A 15,791-nucleotide genomic window follows, 5' to 3' on the forward strand; every position below is an offset into this window, starting at 1 on the left:
AGCAATACAGCATATTTTATACTATTTTAACACGTATATTACCTACATTTAAACTCATGTAACAAACATTTTCGAAGTAAAAATTAAACATTTAGGCCTAAATATTCAAGTAATTCAAGTGTAATCAACCGGTCTGTTATCCAGTATCCACCGGATCAGCGCTGGTTCCCGTGCCGGAGATGGACTCGCCTCTGCGGGGGAACTTCTAACTTTACACCGTCGTCCTGCGTCACTCACAGCCGAAAGATGCTGCGACGCGACTGACTCCATAACCAGCCAATAAACAAGCAGTGCACAGTTCTGAGGACATTTCATCATCCAATTTAGTTATATTCATTATCTTTAGGAATATAGTCGTGTGTTTTTTATGCAAGGCGTTACAATCATGCGAAAAGACAGGCGTGAGTCGACACTCGTTTAACTCGTTTAAGGTGAGTAACTGCGTTTTTCTGTAGCCTATGTTCTTTCGCATTAAATAAAATGATTTAAAGCACATTAATGATTATACAGATAAAATAAAACATACACACACCTGAATTTCACAGAGGAAATGCACCAATCCTGCGACGTTGAGAAGAGGAGAGGACTGGAGACTGGAGAGAGTTCAAACAGCGCGCGCTCACTCAACCGTTGGCGATATTTTTTTTCCCAGGATAGGGGAAGGTACCGCCTTTTTCGCCTCTGATTGGCTAGAAGGGCTCTCCAACGATTGGTTATTTGATTTGACCGTGAAACGTCATCTCACGTTCATGGCAGACTGTCGGCTAGTCAGTTTTGATCGTCTTTACAAGTAAGTCAATCCAACATAGCCTACTAAGAAAAGTGCTATATGTGCGTGTCTTCAGATTTATATTCCAAGTTCACAATTTCATAGCCTGTTTAGATCGTGTTTAGATTAGTCTTAGCTGTTTGGGGGAATTTTGTGACGAACATGTGAACTTGGGAGTAGCCTACAAATCTGACCAGCCTACATTTCGTAAACTCGCCGTGGCTCTCAAGTACTGAACAGTTAGAGTATATAAGCATATTTAGGCCTATGCATACATTGCCTGGGTTTAAGATGTATGCAATACAATAAAACGGCACTATTTTGCCCAGCTGTGTGCAGTGCACTATTCTAGACTAATGAACTAGTGATGCATCATCATGCTCAGCTTTGACTTAAGGTCCATTAAATAATACAAACAATTACACAGAGGGAACTAGGTATGGAAAGCAGTGAGACATGTAATGACTATTGTACACTGCAGTGGAGTAACATTGACAACCACCTCTAACAAATAGGCTACAAGTTTCAGAACAGCAGCACAATTAACAGAACAGTCAACAGAGTTCATTAAGGCTCCCTGAGGTGACGATAGATGTGTTGGTCCTAACTTGAATACTGCCTGCTCAACAGAAACTATTTAATGAAACTATTACGTCCAAATTATTACCAAAGTAAAGTCACAGGCATGAACATTTTTAATAGGCTATCACAGATGAATGAAGCCGCAGTCAGCTAATTGTAGAAAAGACACCACAGTATGATTCAAATATGACAGATTTTATTTATTGTGAACCTAACATTGCATAAGTGCTAGTAATAGACAATTTTAGTGCATGACGTTTCACGGCAAAATCAAATAACCAATCAGAGGAGAGCCCTTCAAGCCAATCAGAGGCGAAAAAGGCGGTACCTTCCCCTACCATCCTGGGAAAAAAAATATCGCCAACCGTGAGTTGTCGTCATGTCAGAGGGTGGGGGAGGGGTGCATTGTTTTAATTGAGTAAACTTAATAAATTTCTTATGTGTGTTAAATATTAATAATATTGATTTTATTTAAGTAATATTTGTGGTTCTTGAAACAGATTAGTTTAACTATCCATTCTCTGTATGTAAAAGATACAGATTAATCAAATCAAAAACAAACAGACTGAAAAATAGCCTCTATCTTCAGGCAGTTAAATGCTTAAATGCATAATTCACCTTCATACCTGAAACTCATGCAATAAACCCTTAAAGGCACACTATGCAAGATTTGTACCTTAATATAACAGCTTCAAAATCATTTCGATGGTAAACGAACGCGTAGTAGGGTGAATCATCCCGATAACAAAGTTGCTAAAACCAGCAATGCAAGTTTGAGAGGTGGCGCCCCGACAAATCTCGCGAGAATCACGACTTGCTTTACGGCACGACGTCACATACATCAACAACATATGAAGCAGCCTCTATGGAAGACACTAGTACACATTTCAGACGTGAATCATGGTAGAGTCTAGGGCTGCACGATATGAGGAAAAGCTGCGATGTGCGATAACATTGTTTAATATTGCAATGACGATATGACTTGCGATAAATATTCAAATGTGAATGTTAGCTATTCTGTTCCCATGTCTTAGTGCTTTAATAGGCTCTTTGCGTGATAGGTCAAACGTTTATTACAGTCTGCCTGGTTCAGATTACACGATTTTAGCGCGATTTTGGCACGATCCGGTTGACATAGGGTGTGTGGGGATTCGTAAACGACAACGGGCGTCGGGACGCAAGATTCGATCGTTTCATCTTCGATCGTTTCCATCTAGTCCACGATGGGTTGAGTATGTGAGCGAGAGCGAGTGTGCGCGAGTGAGTGAGTGCGAGCAACAGTGAGTGTGTGTGTGTGTGTGTGTATGTACGCGCGCGCGAGTGAGTGTGTGTGTGTGTGTGTGTGTGTGTCGTTTATATACTGTCTATGGTGTGTGTGCGTGCGAGTGAATGTGTGCGTGTGACGGCACTCGATGACTGGTCGGAAAGCAACGTGTAGTCTGACATGTTTCTTGTCCACAACACGACAAGATTTTAGGAGTCAAAATCGTGTAATCTGACACCGTGACTTCAGACACAAAAATCTTGTAATCTGAACCAGGCATTATTCGTCGTATCAGGCTGTCTGTTGCGATGTGTTCATCACGCGGGTTCATATCGCGATGATGATGAAAATTCGATGTATCGTTCAGCCCTAGTAGAGTCAACGAAGAAAACAAAGAAAGCGCGGTCGGAAGAGTGCAGAGACGGCTCTGCGTGAGTGGTATTTACAACAGTAACGTTAAATACAAGTACTCCACAGCAACTCTAGGGGTCCCTGTTTGAGAAAAACGGAAACTGCATAGTGTGCCTTTAACTTAAAAAAGGTGAAATAACATCTCCTTCCTACACTGCATTCCTGTACTGCACTATTATTCACTTTGCACAAACTCAATGTACATTGTGTCTATCTTTATAGTTATATCTTATTTTGCATTCTATATTATGTCTTTGTTTATTTGTTTAGATATATTCATCTATTTTCATTTACATTGTGTCTATCTTTTTCAATTGTCCCTGTTATTTATAGCTGTTTACATCGTTTATTATTCCTGCTAAATTTGAAGAGCTGCTAACGTGTTTGGCTGAAAGAATAAAGTCATATAGGCTACACCTAGGATGGCTTGAGGGTGACTAAATTATGAGATAGGCCTACTTTTCATTTTTGGTTGAACTATTGCTTCAACACTTTCTCTGACAAGCGGATGCTATGAGAATCCTGAATCCTCGAGTGAAGAAGCCCGGTCTGCGATCTTCATCAAATAAGGCACACAGCAGTTATGGATGGTGCTGACAAAGAGTTTGTAACGGCTCCTGAAGGTTTTCTTCTGATTAAAAGAATCATGCTTCAACTGATGTCTTAACTTTTAAAATCTTATTTGCAAAGAAGTCGTGTGACCTTACTTCAACACCAATTGAACATCGTGACACCCTGTGTTTGTTTGACATCTTTCAACATCTTGAAATCTTTACATCATGATACCGTGGAAAACTGAAACTAATAAAATTACATTTAAATGCACAATGTGTGACTGTATTTCTGCCCATGTCAGTATTATTAAATCAGTATCAACACACAACATTACAAATTAACAGACGAAATCCAAAAAATAACCAAACATACTGTGTGCGCCTTCTAGTCAGAAACTTACAAAACATTATGAGACATTTGGAGACATTTTTCCAAGCAAATATTCTTCTCGATCAGACACCTCTTAGTTCGTGTACGTTTGACAAAAAGGAAAAAAGTTTCACTGTGGTTCTGATATTCACCAAGCTAGCTAGATCACATGACAGGTTATAACTAGTGTTATAACCTAACAGATAGCACTAACTATTTGATGTGCATTTTACATCTGGAAGACGTATTTTTAAGAGTGTTTGGTCATCTGCAATATGTCTATAGGACGTTTCCTGTCAGATGTCAAATAGACGTTTAGAAGATGTCTTTAAGATGTAATGATTTAGAATGTATGTTAAACTGACATCTTCTAAACGTCTATTTGACATCTGACAGGAAACGTCCTATAGACGTACTGCAGATGAGCAAACACTCTTAAAAATACGTCTTCCAGATGTAAAATGCACATCAAATAGTCGGTGCTATCTACATTGTTCACCTGTAGGTGTCACTATTACCAAATTATTGCGATACTCATATACAATTTCCAAATGAACATGCATAATACACTACACAACATTTGTAATAAACACAATACATTTTCACAAATAAATAACTGAAATATTTAGAAAGAAAGTACGCCTTTATTTGTGACAGGAACAAAGTTGCCCACTCGTTTAGAGAAGAGAAGGCTATACTTAATAAAATAATTTAACAAATAATTTTTACAAATGTGTGAATCTGCTAAACAAATCCAGTGTAAAGCTCTCTTGTCTTAAATAAACAGAATCATACGATTTATTGTATTGCCTCTACGTCATTGCTTCACACCCAGTAGTGACGGAACAGCACGAGCTGATTTGACAACCGCCCTGAGCTAAGAAGAAGCAGCAGAAGAAAAAGGTAATAGAGGCTACTACTAAGTAATTTATTTTCTTGATCGGTTTTTCAGAATAAAACGAGTGAACTGATCAGTCTAGCGTTAAAGCAGCTGTTGACATAATTAAACGTAGTTAATATGTACATTTTAGTTTGACACTTTACCAAGGTCCATACCTTTTATTATTATAGGCTGTTGGGAAACATTTTTAGTATTTGATGTAGAAATGCATGTGAGGATCTGCTCTCGAACTATCCATTGTTTTCCCTATAAATACCACAGTTAGATTAAATTATATTCAACAATTGTACACAGGCATAAACAAATGACTTAAAACAGCCAACGCATAGTTGGATGGCGAATGTTTGGATGCGGAAGCGCATGATATTAAGGGACCGTCTGAAAATTACCCACTGCGTTAAAACATCGGCAAGGTACAAGCCATTTCAATGAGTTGTTAACTACATTAGCCAAGTTTTCAAAAACTTTTTGCGTTGTTTTGTTGTCGACAAAGTGAATTTTAGTAAAAAAAAAAAAAAAGAAGAAGAAGAAGAAGAAGAAGAAGAAGAAGAAGAAGAAGAAGAAGAGATCGCTAAATTTGCTGCCTCTGGCCTGTTTCCACCCAATTGGACAAAATGGCTTTTGGTTTAATGACTGTCAATGATCTAATTTCATGTTGTTTTATATTTTATTTGTTCATTATTTATTTAGTTGGATTTTAGTTGGACTTGGTCAGAACTGTTTCAAAAATAGTTATCTGCATGATGCCTGCTGCATTTGGGCTCAGTGATGTTGAATTTAAATGACATGTAAAATAAAGACATGTTATGTTACACTGTGATGTAATGGTGTTTTCTGGAAGGGACTAAAGAACAAATAATTGTATCAGCTGAAAGGCAGAATACAAATGTTTTTATTAAGTTAGATAAACATTATATAACAGTTTCAGGTTATGTTTTAATGTTGGTAACATGTCCCACATTGTCCCAGACAAACTTATAATCGTACCACATTTGGTTTGTTTGATGGTGGTCACCCTATATGTTGTACTTGTATGCTAAAACATTATAACCTCTAGATGTTTCCACACATAATTTCACACATATCGCAAATTATATTGTATAATTCGCAACCTAAATATTTGTAAAATGCTGAGAGTAATGAGACAATTGAAATTTGTTTTATGAAGGCTTATTACTAAATTAGGAAATATTAATCAGAAGATCTTGTGGGACTTGTCTGACAAGACTGCATGTACCCGCCCTTATGTGACAAAGGCCATGGGTTTGGACACAGGGCAGCTCGTTTTTTTCTGTAGGCCTATGCAAAATTTTGGTACAGTGAAATGTTCAGTCATGTCCAATCTTCAACATAAGCCTAGAACATGCAGTCAAGCCAATTGAGATTTGACATGGCCTAGAACGCATACAGATTGTTCAAACCAAAAAAGTTATTTTTTCTTATAGGTTTTAGAATTGAGAAACATCAAATGGATCGAAAACGTACAATCGCTGCTGATATTATTATTATTTTTTTCGGATACAGATGTAGCTGTAACCTAAACATTTTATTTGTATACCTATATTTAACTTTTTTTTAAATGGTCTTAACTGATGCAGTCTTAACAGTTCTAAAATTTGTTTAGAGCTTTTTGGATTCAACCCACATTATTTCCCTAATTTGTTTGAGATAAAATTGTTACATATTAATAAATTAATAATTACATAATACAAAATAACTAATAATACATATTTAATTATAAAATTATATTATTAATAAGTGTCATGTTTGTGATTTTCATTTGTCAAGTATAGCCAGCTTCTGACCATGAAATCGTGATTTTATAGCATTAATTATATTTATTCAGTATGTGTGTTATACCTTTCTTTTTTGTCAGCATTGGAAACTCCAACAGTCATTCCTTCATTTGACAGATGCCCCCCTTTTTTTGACGAGCTGCAGAGATTTCCAAGGCACTACATTTTCCTCATCCATTTTAAAACAAAACATTATTAAATTGTATACATAAAATTATTTTTAACAAGTGTCATGTTTCTTTTTTTTGTACTTTTGTACGTTATATAGACTATTACTTGACGTGATCATCAATCAATATTCAGAAACGTGTGCAGTTGTTTTATTTTTCTGATTGACTTTTTTTAGGTTGTAATCTGAAAAGAATGCTTGGTAATATTATTTTTAAAATGGGACCAACAGCTGCCTATAAAAACAATATATATTATCACAACTTAAAAACTCAGAATAACTTTCCCGGATTTAACTTGAGATAACTCAAATATCCAAGTTGTTGCTTAATAAACTTCACTTTTTAAATTGACTAAACTTAAAACTTTAAGTCAGCACAAACCCTTGAAGTTTAACATTTTTAAGTGTACAGAATGCAATTTGACTTTTACATCTTTAGAACAAAGCGAATATATTTTAATTTGATCAAATTAAGATGTGTAATCAAGAAAAAAGAGACAAAATTACAAAGATAAGAATAAATGATGTTTGAGAAGTAATGCGTCTTGTCCTTACCAATAGTAACAAAATAATTTTATATACAATTTAATAATATGAATGTACCGTAGATATATTTGTAATGTTGCGGTTGAAACATAGGAGGAAGCAGGATCCACGTGCAGCACACTTTATTTAAACAAACTCAAAACTTGACAAAGACAGACTCAGGAACAGAACAACCAACATACAACATCAAGAACTCACCAAGACTGAAACTAGACACAGGGCTTAAATACACAGGCAAACAAGCTAAACAAGATAACAAGGGGGCGTGGCTAATTCGAAACACCTGGGGAGACTACAACAAAAACAAGAACAAAGAAAAACTACAAAGGACTACAAAACATGGCACAGGACAGGAAATGACAAAAGTCCACACAAGGCAAGGGGAATACAAGACAACAAGGTGCTTTAATGTGAACAACGGCACAAACGTGGATTCTGTGTATAGGCTGATTCTGTGTGACAGCACATTTATTGTCGAGAAAAAGTGTTTTCCGACATTTGAAGTATCAACATAGAATTTTGAGGCAGCAGTAAACACTGCAGATTTCTTCATGCCATCACCTCACTGATGTAAGCGGAGGAAGGCTTCCATCTCACAAGGTCTGGTGGTCCCAGAGCTTCCTGCTTTCCCCGTTATGGCCATGGAGGCCATTCCAAAGCGTCTTGCCCTGCCGGCTTCACCCAAGCGTCTTGCCCTGCTAGCTTCACCCAAGCGTCTTGCCGTGCCGGCTCCACCCAAGCGTCTTGCCTGCCGGCTCCACCCAAGCGTCTTGCCCTGCTAGCTTCACCCAAGCGTCTTGCCCTGCCGGCTACACCCAAGCGTCTTGCCCTGCCGGCTCCACCCAAGCGTCTTGCCCTGCCGGCTACACCCAAGCATCTTGCCCTGCTAGCTTCACCCAAGTGTCTTGCCCTGCCGGCTCCACCCAAGCGTCTTGCCCTGCCGGCTTCACCCAAGCACCTTGCCCATTTACCTCATTGGAGGACTGTTATAACTGGGAATGGCATTAAACCCGAGTTGACAGCGACCAGTACATAGGTTAGAAAACTAAGATGAACACATCCAGGCAAAGCTTTTTTATACTTGCTCTTTCGGAATACAGACACAGATAATGCTGAAGTATCATGTTCACAGATAGAGGACGACTTGTATTGTGTGTACTGTATCACTGAGTTTGAGATACAGACAAATCAGCTGTGCATGACAAAAGCAGTCAGTGAGTGTGTGAGGCTCCCGTTCTTCATACGCACAGCTTCTGCGCTGCCTCCGCTCTGCTTGCGCATGTGAAACAGGTGCAAGGTGAAATTTACACTATAAAAAATGGGCAACCTCTAATTGTTCTTTCAAAGACCTATTTGTACTTTGATAAATTAAGATAATTGGGTTTTGTCCATTTGAAGTTCAAAGCGATCCTCCCACGAACACTGCAGTACGTTTAGTGTAGCGATTTATTGCGCATACAAAGTGGAGGCGGAGTTTGAGAACTTAAAGTTGCTGTTGATTTTTTATGTAAAATATTTAAGTCTATGTTTGATCATATTTGTAGACCTTAAACTATTAGTCTTTGTTAAGTATAAACAATCAACATGGGCTTGGCAGATTGGCCACAGTGGGAGTGGCCACAGTCTAGGGCAATCTAGAGTCTAGAAACCACTTTGCAATGCACTGAACCTGAACTTTGCTACAGTTTTACAATACTTGTTTTTTTATTGATCTCAGGTATGTTCAAATGTCAGCCGACCAGGAAGCACAAACAGATGAACTGCTGGCGCTAGAGAGCATATATGACGAAGAGGAGTTTCACAGGACAGAATCAAGACAGAGGGGCAAGATCAATCTGTGCCCTGAGCTTCCTCCTAACTTCAGACTGCTAGTCAAGGGTAAGATTTCATACAAGATATGGTAAAAAACAAAAAGCAAAACAACTAACTGTTTTTTTGAAAAATATTGTACTTTGAGCTATTGTACTAAGATCCTTCACGATGAACTTGATACCAAGGCCAAAAACTATTAAAAACACATTTAACCAATTGCTCTCATACTCAACAATTATGCATTTTTTCTCCAAACTAAGTCATAGTTTACCCATATTCAGCTGTTGATAAAGAGTTAGTCGTTCAAGATGTTCACTTTTGTTGTTCTTTAAACTACCAAACTCAGACTTCTTTCAGCATTTAAATGTGGACCCTGATCTCATTCTTTTTTGCTCAGGAATGAACCAGGAATGAGTCCCATGTCTTTTTCTTGAACTGTTGAACAATTCTCACTTTTTCTTTCCTCACAATTGCAAGTTTATATCACAATTCTCCCCTTTTTTTTTCCAGAATTTTTCTTCAGAATTCAGAATTGTGATTTTAAAATTGTGAAAAATATACTTAGAACTGGAAAATATGGAAGCTTGTTTCCGCCACTGGATAAAACATTTTAAAAGATAATTTCGAGTTTTTATCTCACAATTGCAAGTTTATATTGCGCAATTCTGACTTTACAGTATAACTCTCAATTACGAGATCAATTCTGAGATATTGAGGCCCGGTTTCACAGACAGGGCTTAGACTAAGCCAGGATTAGACCATAGATCAATTAGGACATTTAAGTAATTTTTATAAACATGCTTAGAAAAAAACATGCCGATGTGCATCTTAAAACTAAAAAGGCACTGATATATTTTTAAGATCAGTCAGTGCAAGTTTATTTCAGTGGAAACAGCTCAGACTTACATTTTAGTCTAGGACTAGTCTTAAGCCCTGTCTGTGAAACCAGGGGTCAGAGTTAAAAATTCTGAGATTAAAAGTTGTAAAAATAAAAAAGTATTTTTTTATTCTGTGGCGGAAACAAGCTTCCATAGAAAAAGTATACATTGTGAGACAAAAAGTCACAATTACCTTTTTATTTTTTTCTTCTGTGACAGAAACAAGCTTCCATAGGATACAGGCAGAACGAAGTGGTGCCAAGTACACAGTATATTTATTTAATTAAATCACAGATTGTGTGGATTAATAATTGCAAATAAAAGGCCACATTGCAATCTTGATTTTAATTCAGATAACTTTGGAGCTCTATTGCATGTGTTCCCCAAAGTCTTTATAAGCTGATGTTTTGTGCATATTTTTCATAGGAGAGCCATGCGTAGAGTTTGGAATATCCTTTCTACCCCCCTTGGTTCTGAGTTTTGAACTACCTACAGACTACCCTTCATCATCGGCTCCAGTCTTTACTTTAAGCTCCAAATGGCTTTCAAGAGTTCAGGTTTGTATTTTTAGCATTGATCTGAGCTTGTGTAATTAATAATAACATTAAATGATTAAATAATGTATTTTATATTTGGTATTTTACCATGATATTGGCATAATGATAATGGCATAACCATTAAGATAATCTCTGCTCAATTAATAAGTTATTTAATGTCTAAAAGATCACTGCACTTTGCAAGAGACTGGATGGACTTTGGGAAGAGAACAAGGGCAATGTGGTTCTTTTTACCTGGATCCAGTTTCTAAAGGAAGAAACTCTGGAATTTCTGAACATCCAGTCTCCCCTCGAGGTCCAAACCATTGGTGGGCAGCCTCACTGTGAATCTGGTCAGAACCAAGCAGAAGACACTGCTGTAGAAAAGAGCAAAGTGCAAGAGTTGGACCAACGAGCAGTCCAAGAAGTTGACCCTCACACAGATATACTAACCCTGCTGCTGGATTTTAATGAAGCTCAGAAACAGAAGGAGTTTGATAGCAAGGTTTTTTCCTGTGGAATCTGCTTCTCTGAGAATCTGGGTTCCAACTCTTTGCTCTTCAAAGAGTGTCAGCATGTTTTTTGCAAGGCATGTGTGAAGGAATACTTTCAGATCCAGATAAAAGATGGCAAAGTCCAGAGCCTTACCTGTCCTGAGCCTGAGTGTATGTCCTTGGCCTCTCCTGCACAGGTACTTTTTCTTGCGTGTTTGTGCCTGAGTATGAGCTATGAATAGGTTTTGACTATTAAGCACTTTAGCTGTTTGAACAGTAGCTTAAGAGGAACTAACGCCACTGTACTGCTATTATACTGTAGGTGAAACTTCTGGTGGGTGAAGATGAATTTGCCCGCTATGACCGCCTCCTCCTGCAGTCGAGTCTGAACCTAATGGCAGATATTGTTTATTGTCCACGCATGAGTTGCTGTATGGCTGTGATGATCGAGCCTGACGCCAACATGGGCATCTGCCCCTCTTGCCGATTCGTCTTCTGCACCCTCTGCAAGCGAGCATATCATGCCCTCTCTCTCTGCAAAGAATGTAAGATCTCAGTGGAGTGTCCTTTAATACACACCAGTACAATTAGGGCAAGTCAATTTCATTTGTATAGCGATTTACATTCATGCATTTAGCAGATACTTACAACAGAGGAAGCAATTAAAGCAAACACTATTCATAGTCACTATTCATTGCAATGGCAGGTTTTTATTAGAAAGCTAGATTAGCTAAAACAGTGGTGAGATGCAAAAAAGAAGAAGTGTATGTGTATGTGTGTGTGTAAACCTAAGCTGTTGAAATGTGAGTGGTAAAGCTCAGTTGGTCATTGAACACTACCCCCAGGTTCCCTACTGTCCTAGGTTAGTTTTGTAGACCCCATTTGAACAGTGATTTTTGTGGTCATCTGATCGGTTTGCAGGGTTTAATTGCTTTTCACAATACACAGGGTTATGTATTTGGTAATGCTATAACAAGACAATCTTATTTTCCTCTACAAAGTACAAATGGAAAAGGACCTACAAGAAAATCAGCGAATTCAAAGAGTAAAGGATGATGCTTTAAGCGAAGACTGGGTGAGGGATAACTCTAAAAGCTGCCCTTCCTGTCGCATTAACATACAGGTCAGCAACTATAGCTCATGACTGCAAACAGACATTTCACAGTGTAGATTCTTAATAAAAAGCTTTTTAAAATAAAGGATTCATTTTCTCTTTTTGTTGACTGAGATAAAGAAAGTGACCCAGGATCAGCATTATTGGGGCATGATTTATAAGACTCATGTTTGATCAGATTTGATTGTAAATTCCATGGATTTGTTAGTCATTAAAAGTGCCTGACATATCTGGATACATTTATTCACTAATTCTCTTTAACCTATATTTAACTGACAAAAGTACAAAGAAAAATGTCACTGACTAAATTTATTTTATTTAGTAAATTTAAACAATATTTGATTTTGAGTTAGGACAGAGGCATGTTTACCACTTTCCTTTTTATGACACTTTTTTAATCATTTGGGAATTGAGGAAATTAATTGTTGCAGTTTTGCAAGTGGAATTTTTTCCCTAATCTCTCCTAATACAAGACATCTGCTCAACAGTCCGTGCTAGTCGTTGTCTGATTCTCCTTTTCATGATGGGCCATACATTTTCAATAAGAGACAGATCTGGACTGCAGTAGTTGAGTGTCTACAAACCATACATGACAACCCTCCCGATTTGTCCGGGAGACTCCCGAATTTCAAAGCCCCTCCCGAAAATCTCCCGGACCGACCTTTCTCCCGAATTTCTCCCGATTTCCACCCGGACAACAATATTGCTACACCATCCGTCACTGGGCGCCGTTTCAGACCAAACGCTTGCGCTCCCATGGCGTCTGTCGTTGCTATGCAACCAAACTGCGCTCTCCATGATGACGACGAAGAAGTATCAGCAAAGGATTAATTGATTTCTAGCCCTCGCATTAGCTTTACTACTAGATATATTTCTGGAGATGAGAAGGAAAAACCCGCCTGGAAAAACTAGCGCACCACGTTGCTTCCACTATGAGCGTGCTCACCGCGGCCGCGCGCCTACTGTTGAAATAACGACCTTGAGCGCGAAAAAGACGCGATATGTGAACGGCCCCTAGTCTGAAATGAAAGGCAAGAACAGCTATTTATTTAGCTTTAGACTGTTACATGAAAATTTAAAAATGAAATGTCATAATTATAATGTTTTGAGAGTTTACTTATGTAATTGTTGCATTAGGCTATGAAGTAATAAATGTTTATTGATAAGATCTAGCCTAGCTATTTCATGTCTTTTCATTTACAGTAGCATGAACCACGAGTAGTCGAGTAACTCGAGTATTGTTTTGATAAGAAATCGACTAGTAGTAGTCGTGCAACCCCTAGTAGAGGAGTGTTGTTGTTATTGTACAAATTAGGGTCTAACCTCCTGAGGAGAGGCCTTAAGGAATTGAATTTGTCAAATAGCTGCTAAATGAATTACATTTTTCTTTGCGTTTGTGTGTGTGATATATATGATATATGTGTGATATATATTTCCCCCTCCCCCAGCGGCATCTCAGCATTGAACAGATGTATAGCTTTCTCCTTGAGTAACAGAGATTTGAGTTGCATTTCTTGATGGGGCTGCAGACTGACAACAGTTTTCCCAAAATGTACTCCTGAGCTCATGTGGGTATATTAACACAGTTGCATGACGGTTTCTCAAGCAATGCCGTCTGAGGGCTCAAAGGTCACGCAGATTCAAAGGAGGTTTCCTGCCTTGCCCAACACAGACTGAGATTTCTCTGGATTCCCTGAATCTTTTCACAATATATATGTAGCCTACTGTAGATGCTGAAATATCTCAATTCTTTGCAACGTTGCATTGAGAAATGTGATTTTTGCACATGGCAAAGAGCCTTTGGTGAATGCTCCTTTTACACTCAATCACAACACCATCACCTATTACTAATTCCCCTGGTAATTGTGGACTGTTGGATATTCTATAAGCTTTTTCACTTTTCGCCTCTGTCCCAACTGTTTAAATGTGTTGCAGCCATCAAAATCTAAATTGGTTTATATTTACAATTACAATTAAGTTGGTCAGTGACAACTTTGGAAATGTTAAAAATTAACTTTTGTCAGTTAAATAAAGCTTCAGGAGAATTAACAAATCACAGATTACTGATTTTATTTCATGTTACAAAATGTCCCAATTTTTCTGGATTTTGTTTTTTTAGAAAGACCTGGGCTGCAACAAGATGTCCTGCATTTCCTGTCAACAGTATTTCTGCTGGATCTGCCTTGCAGTTCTCAACAGAAACGACCCCTACAGCCACTTCAGAGGCGACACCAATCCGTGCAATAACTTTTAAGTTAAATGCTGACATAAAATGTTTTTTCTTCACATACAAAGAATAAGGTATGCGTCACAAAATCCATTACATGACTGGTTTTATTTCACCTCTAGAGGGCTGTTTTACTGTAGAACCAAAGACTGTAAACTAGACAAGTAAAAACCATAACTTTAAAAAAGATAAATTATTGCTTTAGTCCAACTGAAATTGATGTTTGCATGCAACCACACCGAAACATCATATACATACTATTCACCCTAAACAGTATCCAAGATTAGAATTATCCATCCATTTATTATCCACACTTATCCCCAAATCATGTGCACATACATAGTGTTATTATAACTGTCTGCATTTTATCTTGACAAACAGGTGCTACGGATCTCTATCAACATCTTAATCCTTGTATACAGCTTATCATATTGACTTGGTAAAGGAATAAAGTGTTTTTTTTTTTTAGGTACTGGGTCAATAATTCATTTTTAGCTAAAAATTATGCAAGAAATCCTCCATAGTGTACTATAATCTTCCTGCTCTAACAGAGTATAAACGTTAAATATATATCTGAAAAGCACAGTAAATTTCAAATTTAATATATGCTAAAGATGCTTGTGTACTTCGCTGCGATATTGTTTAAAATAGTTATTTTTTTGCTCTTGATTTAATCAGGAAATGGACACTGAAGTGCAGGATTTTTTCCAGCTTTTAATTCACTTTATTGCACTTTGTCAAATTGCATTCAAATACTTTAATCAACCAGAAAATAACATTCACATTTTCCCCTATTCATTCATCAGCTTTTGACAGATCAGAGGCAAATACATGTTGCCTATCCACAATATTTCTACATCTCAAGGTGCTTAGATATAAACAATCAGCGATGAAGGATAATTTTGCCTAATGAAAAAAAAAAAAAAAAAGGCTTTTTGAAACCTCATAAGCACACAATTCTGTGTAAAAATGAAATGAAGGTCGTTTTTCTTTTGCTGGTTAATATTATAATGTGCTGTTTTAGTAAGTTTTTAAATGTTGCACTTAGGAAGATGTTGTGAAGCCATACTTTTCTATTGTATTTGTTTGCTTTGTTATAATAAAGATTGTTGAATTTGTGGTGGTCAGTCTGAGCATCGAGAGAAATGCAACACAAATTGTATCGTCATTATTTCATAGTGTAAGTTTTGTGCATTTTCCACTGACAGCATCAACAGGATCGTATAATTTAGTTCTTGCAGCATTATGCAATGTCAACCATGGAACTAGAAATGACACACATATTTTAAAATGCAGATTTTAATGAAATATGAAATCACTATATTTTGAGTAAAGCAATGAGCATTCATTTCAAACAAAGTAGATATT

At 37.4% G+C, this 15,791-nt stretch overlaps 1 protein-coding gene across 2 annotated transcripts; it reads left to right on the top strand.

Annotated features, from left to right (window-relative positions):
* The first annotated feature begins 4,777 nt into the window (after nt 1-4,777).
* Nucleotides 4,778-15,618, top strand: LOC307167004 (E3 ubiquitin-protein ligase RNF14-like). Of its 2 annotated transcripts, XM_079885861.1 has the most exons (8): nt 4,784-4,853; nt 5,146-5,264; nt 9,080-9,240; nt 10,479-10,609; nt 10,776-11,279; nt 11,405-11,627; nt 12,084-12,205; nt 14,316-15,618. In XM_079885861.1, exons 2-8 carry the CDS (start codon nt 5,185-5,187, stop codon nt 14,448-14,450), a joined length of 1,356 nt encoding a protein of 451 aa, XP_079741987.1. In that variant the 5' UTR covers nt 4,784-4,853; nt 5,146-5,184; the 3' UTR covers nt 14,451-15,618. The 2 variants fall into 2 exon arrangements, with proteins under 2 accessions (XP_079741988.1, XP_079741987.1); XM_079885862.1 differs by lacking the exon at nt 5,146-5,264 and having other exon boundaries at nt 4,778-4,853; nt 14,316-15,616.
* Nucleotides 15,619-15,791: the final 173 nt, after the last annotated feature.

Source organism: Squalius cephalus, assembly GCF_949319135.1.
Source record: "Squalius cephalus genome assembly, chromosome: 11".
Taxonomy (NCBI): domain Eukaryota; kingdom Metazoa; phylum Chordata; class Actinopteri; order Cypriniformes; family Leuciscidae; genus Squalius; species Squalius cephalus.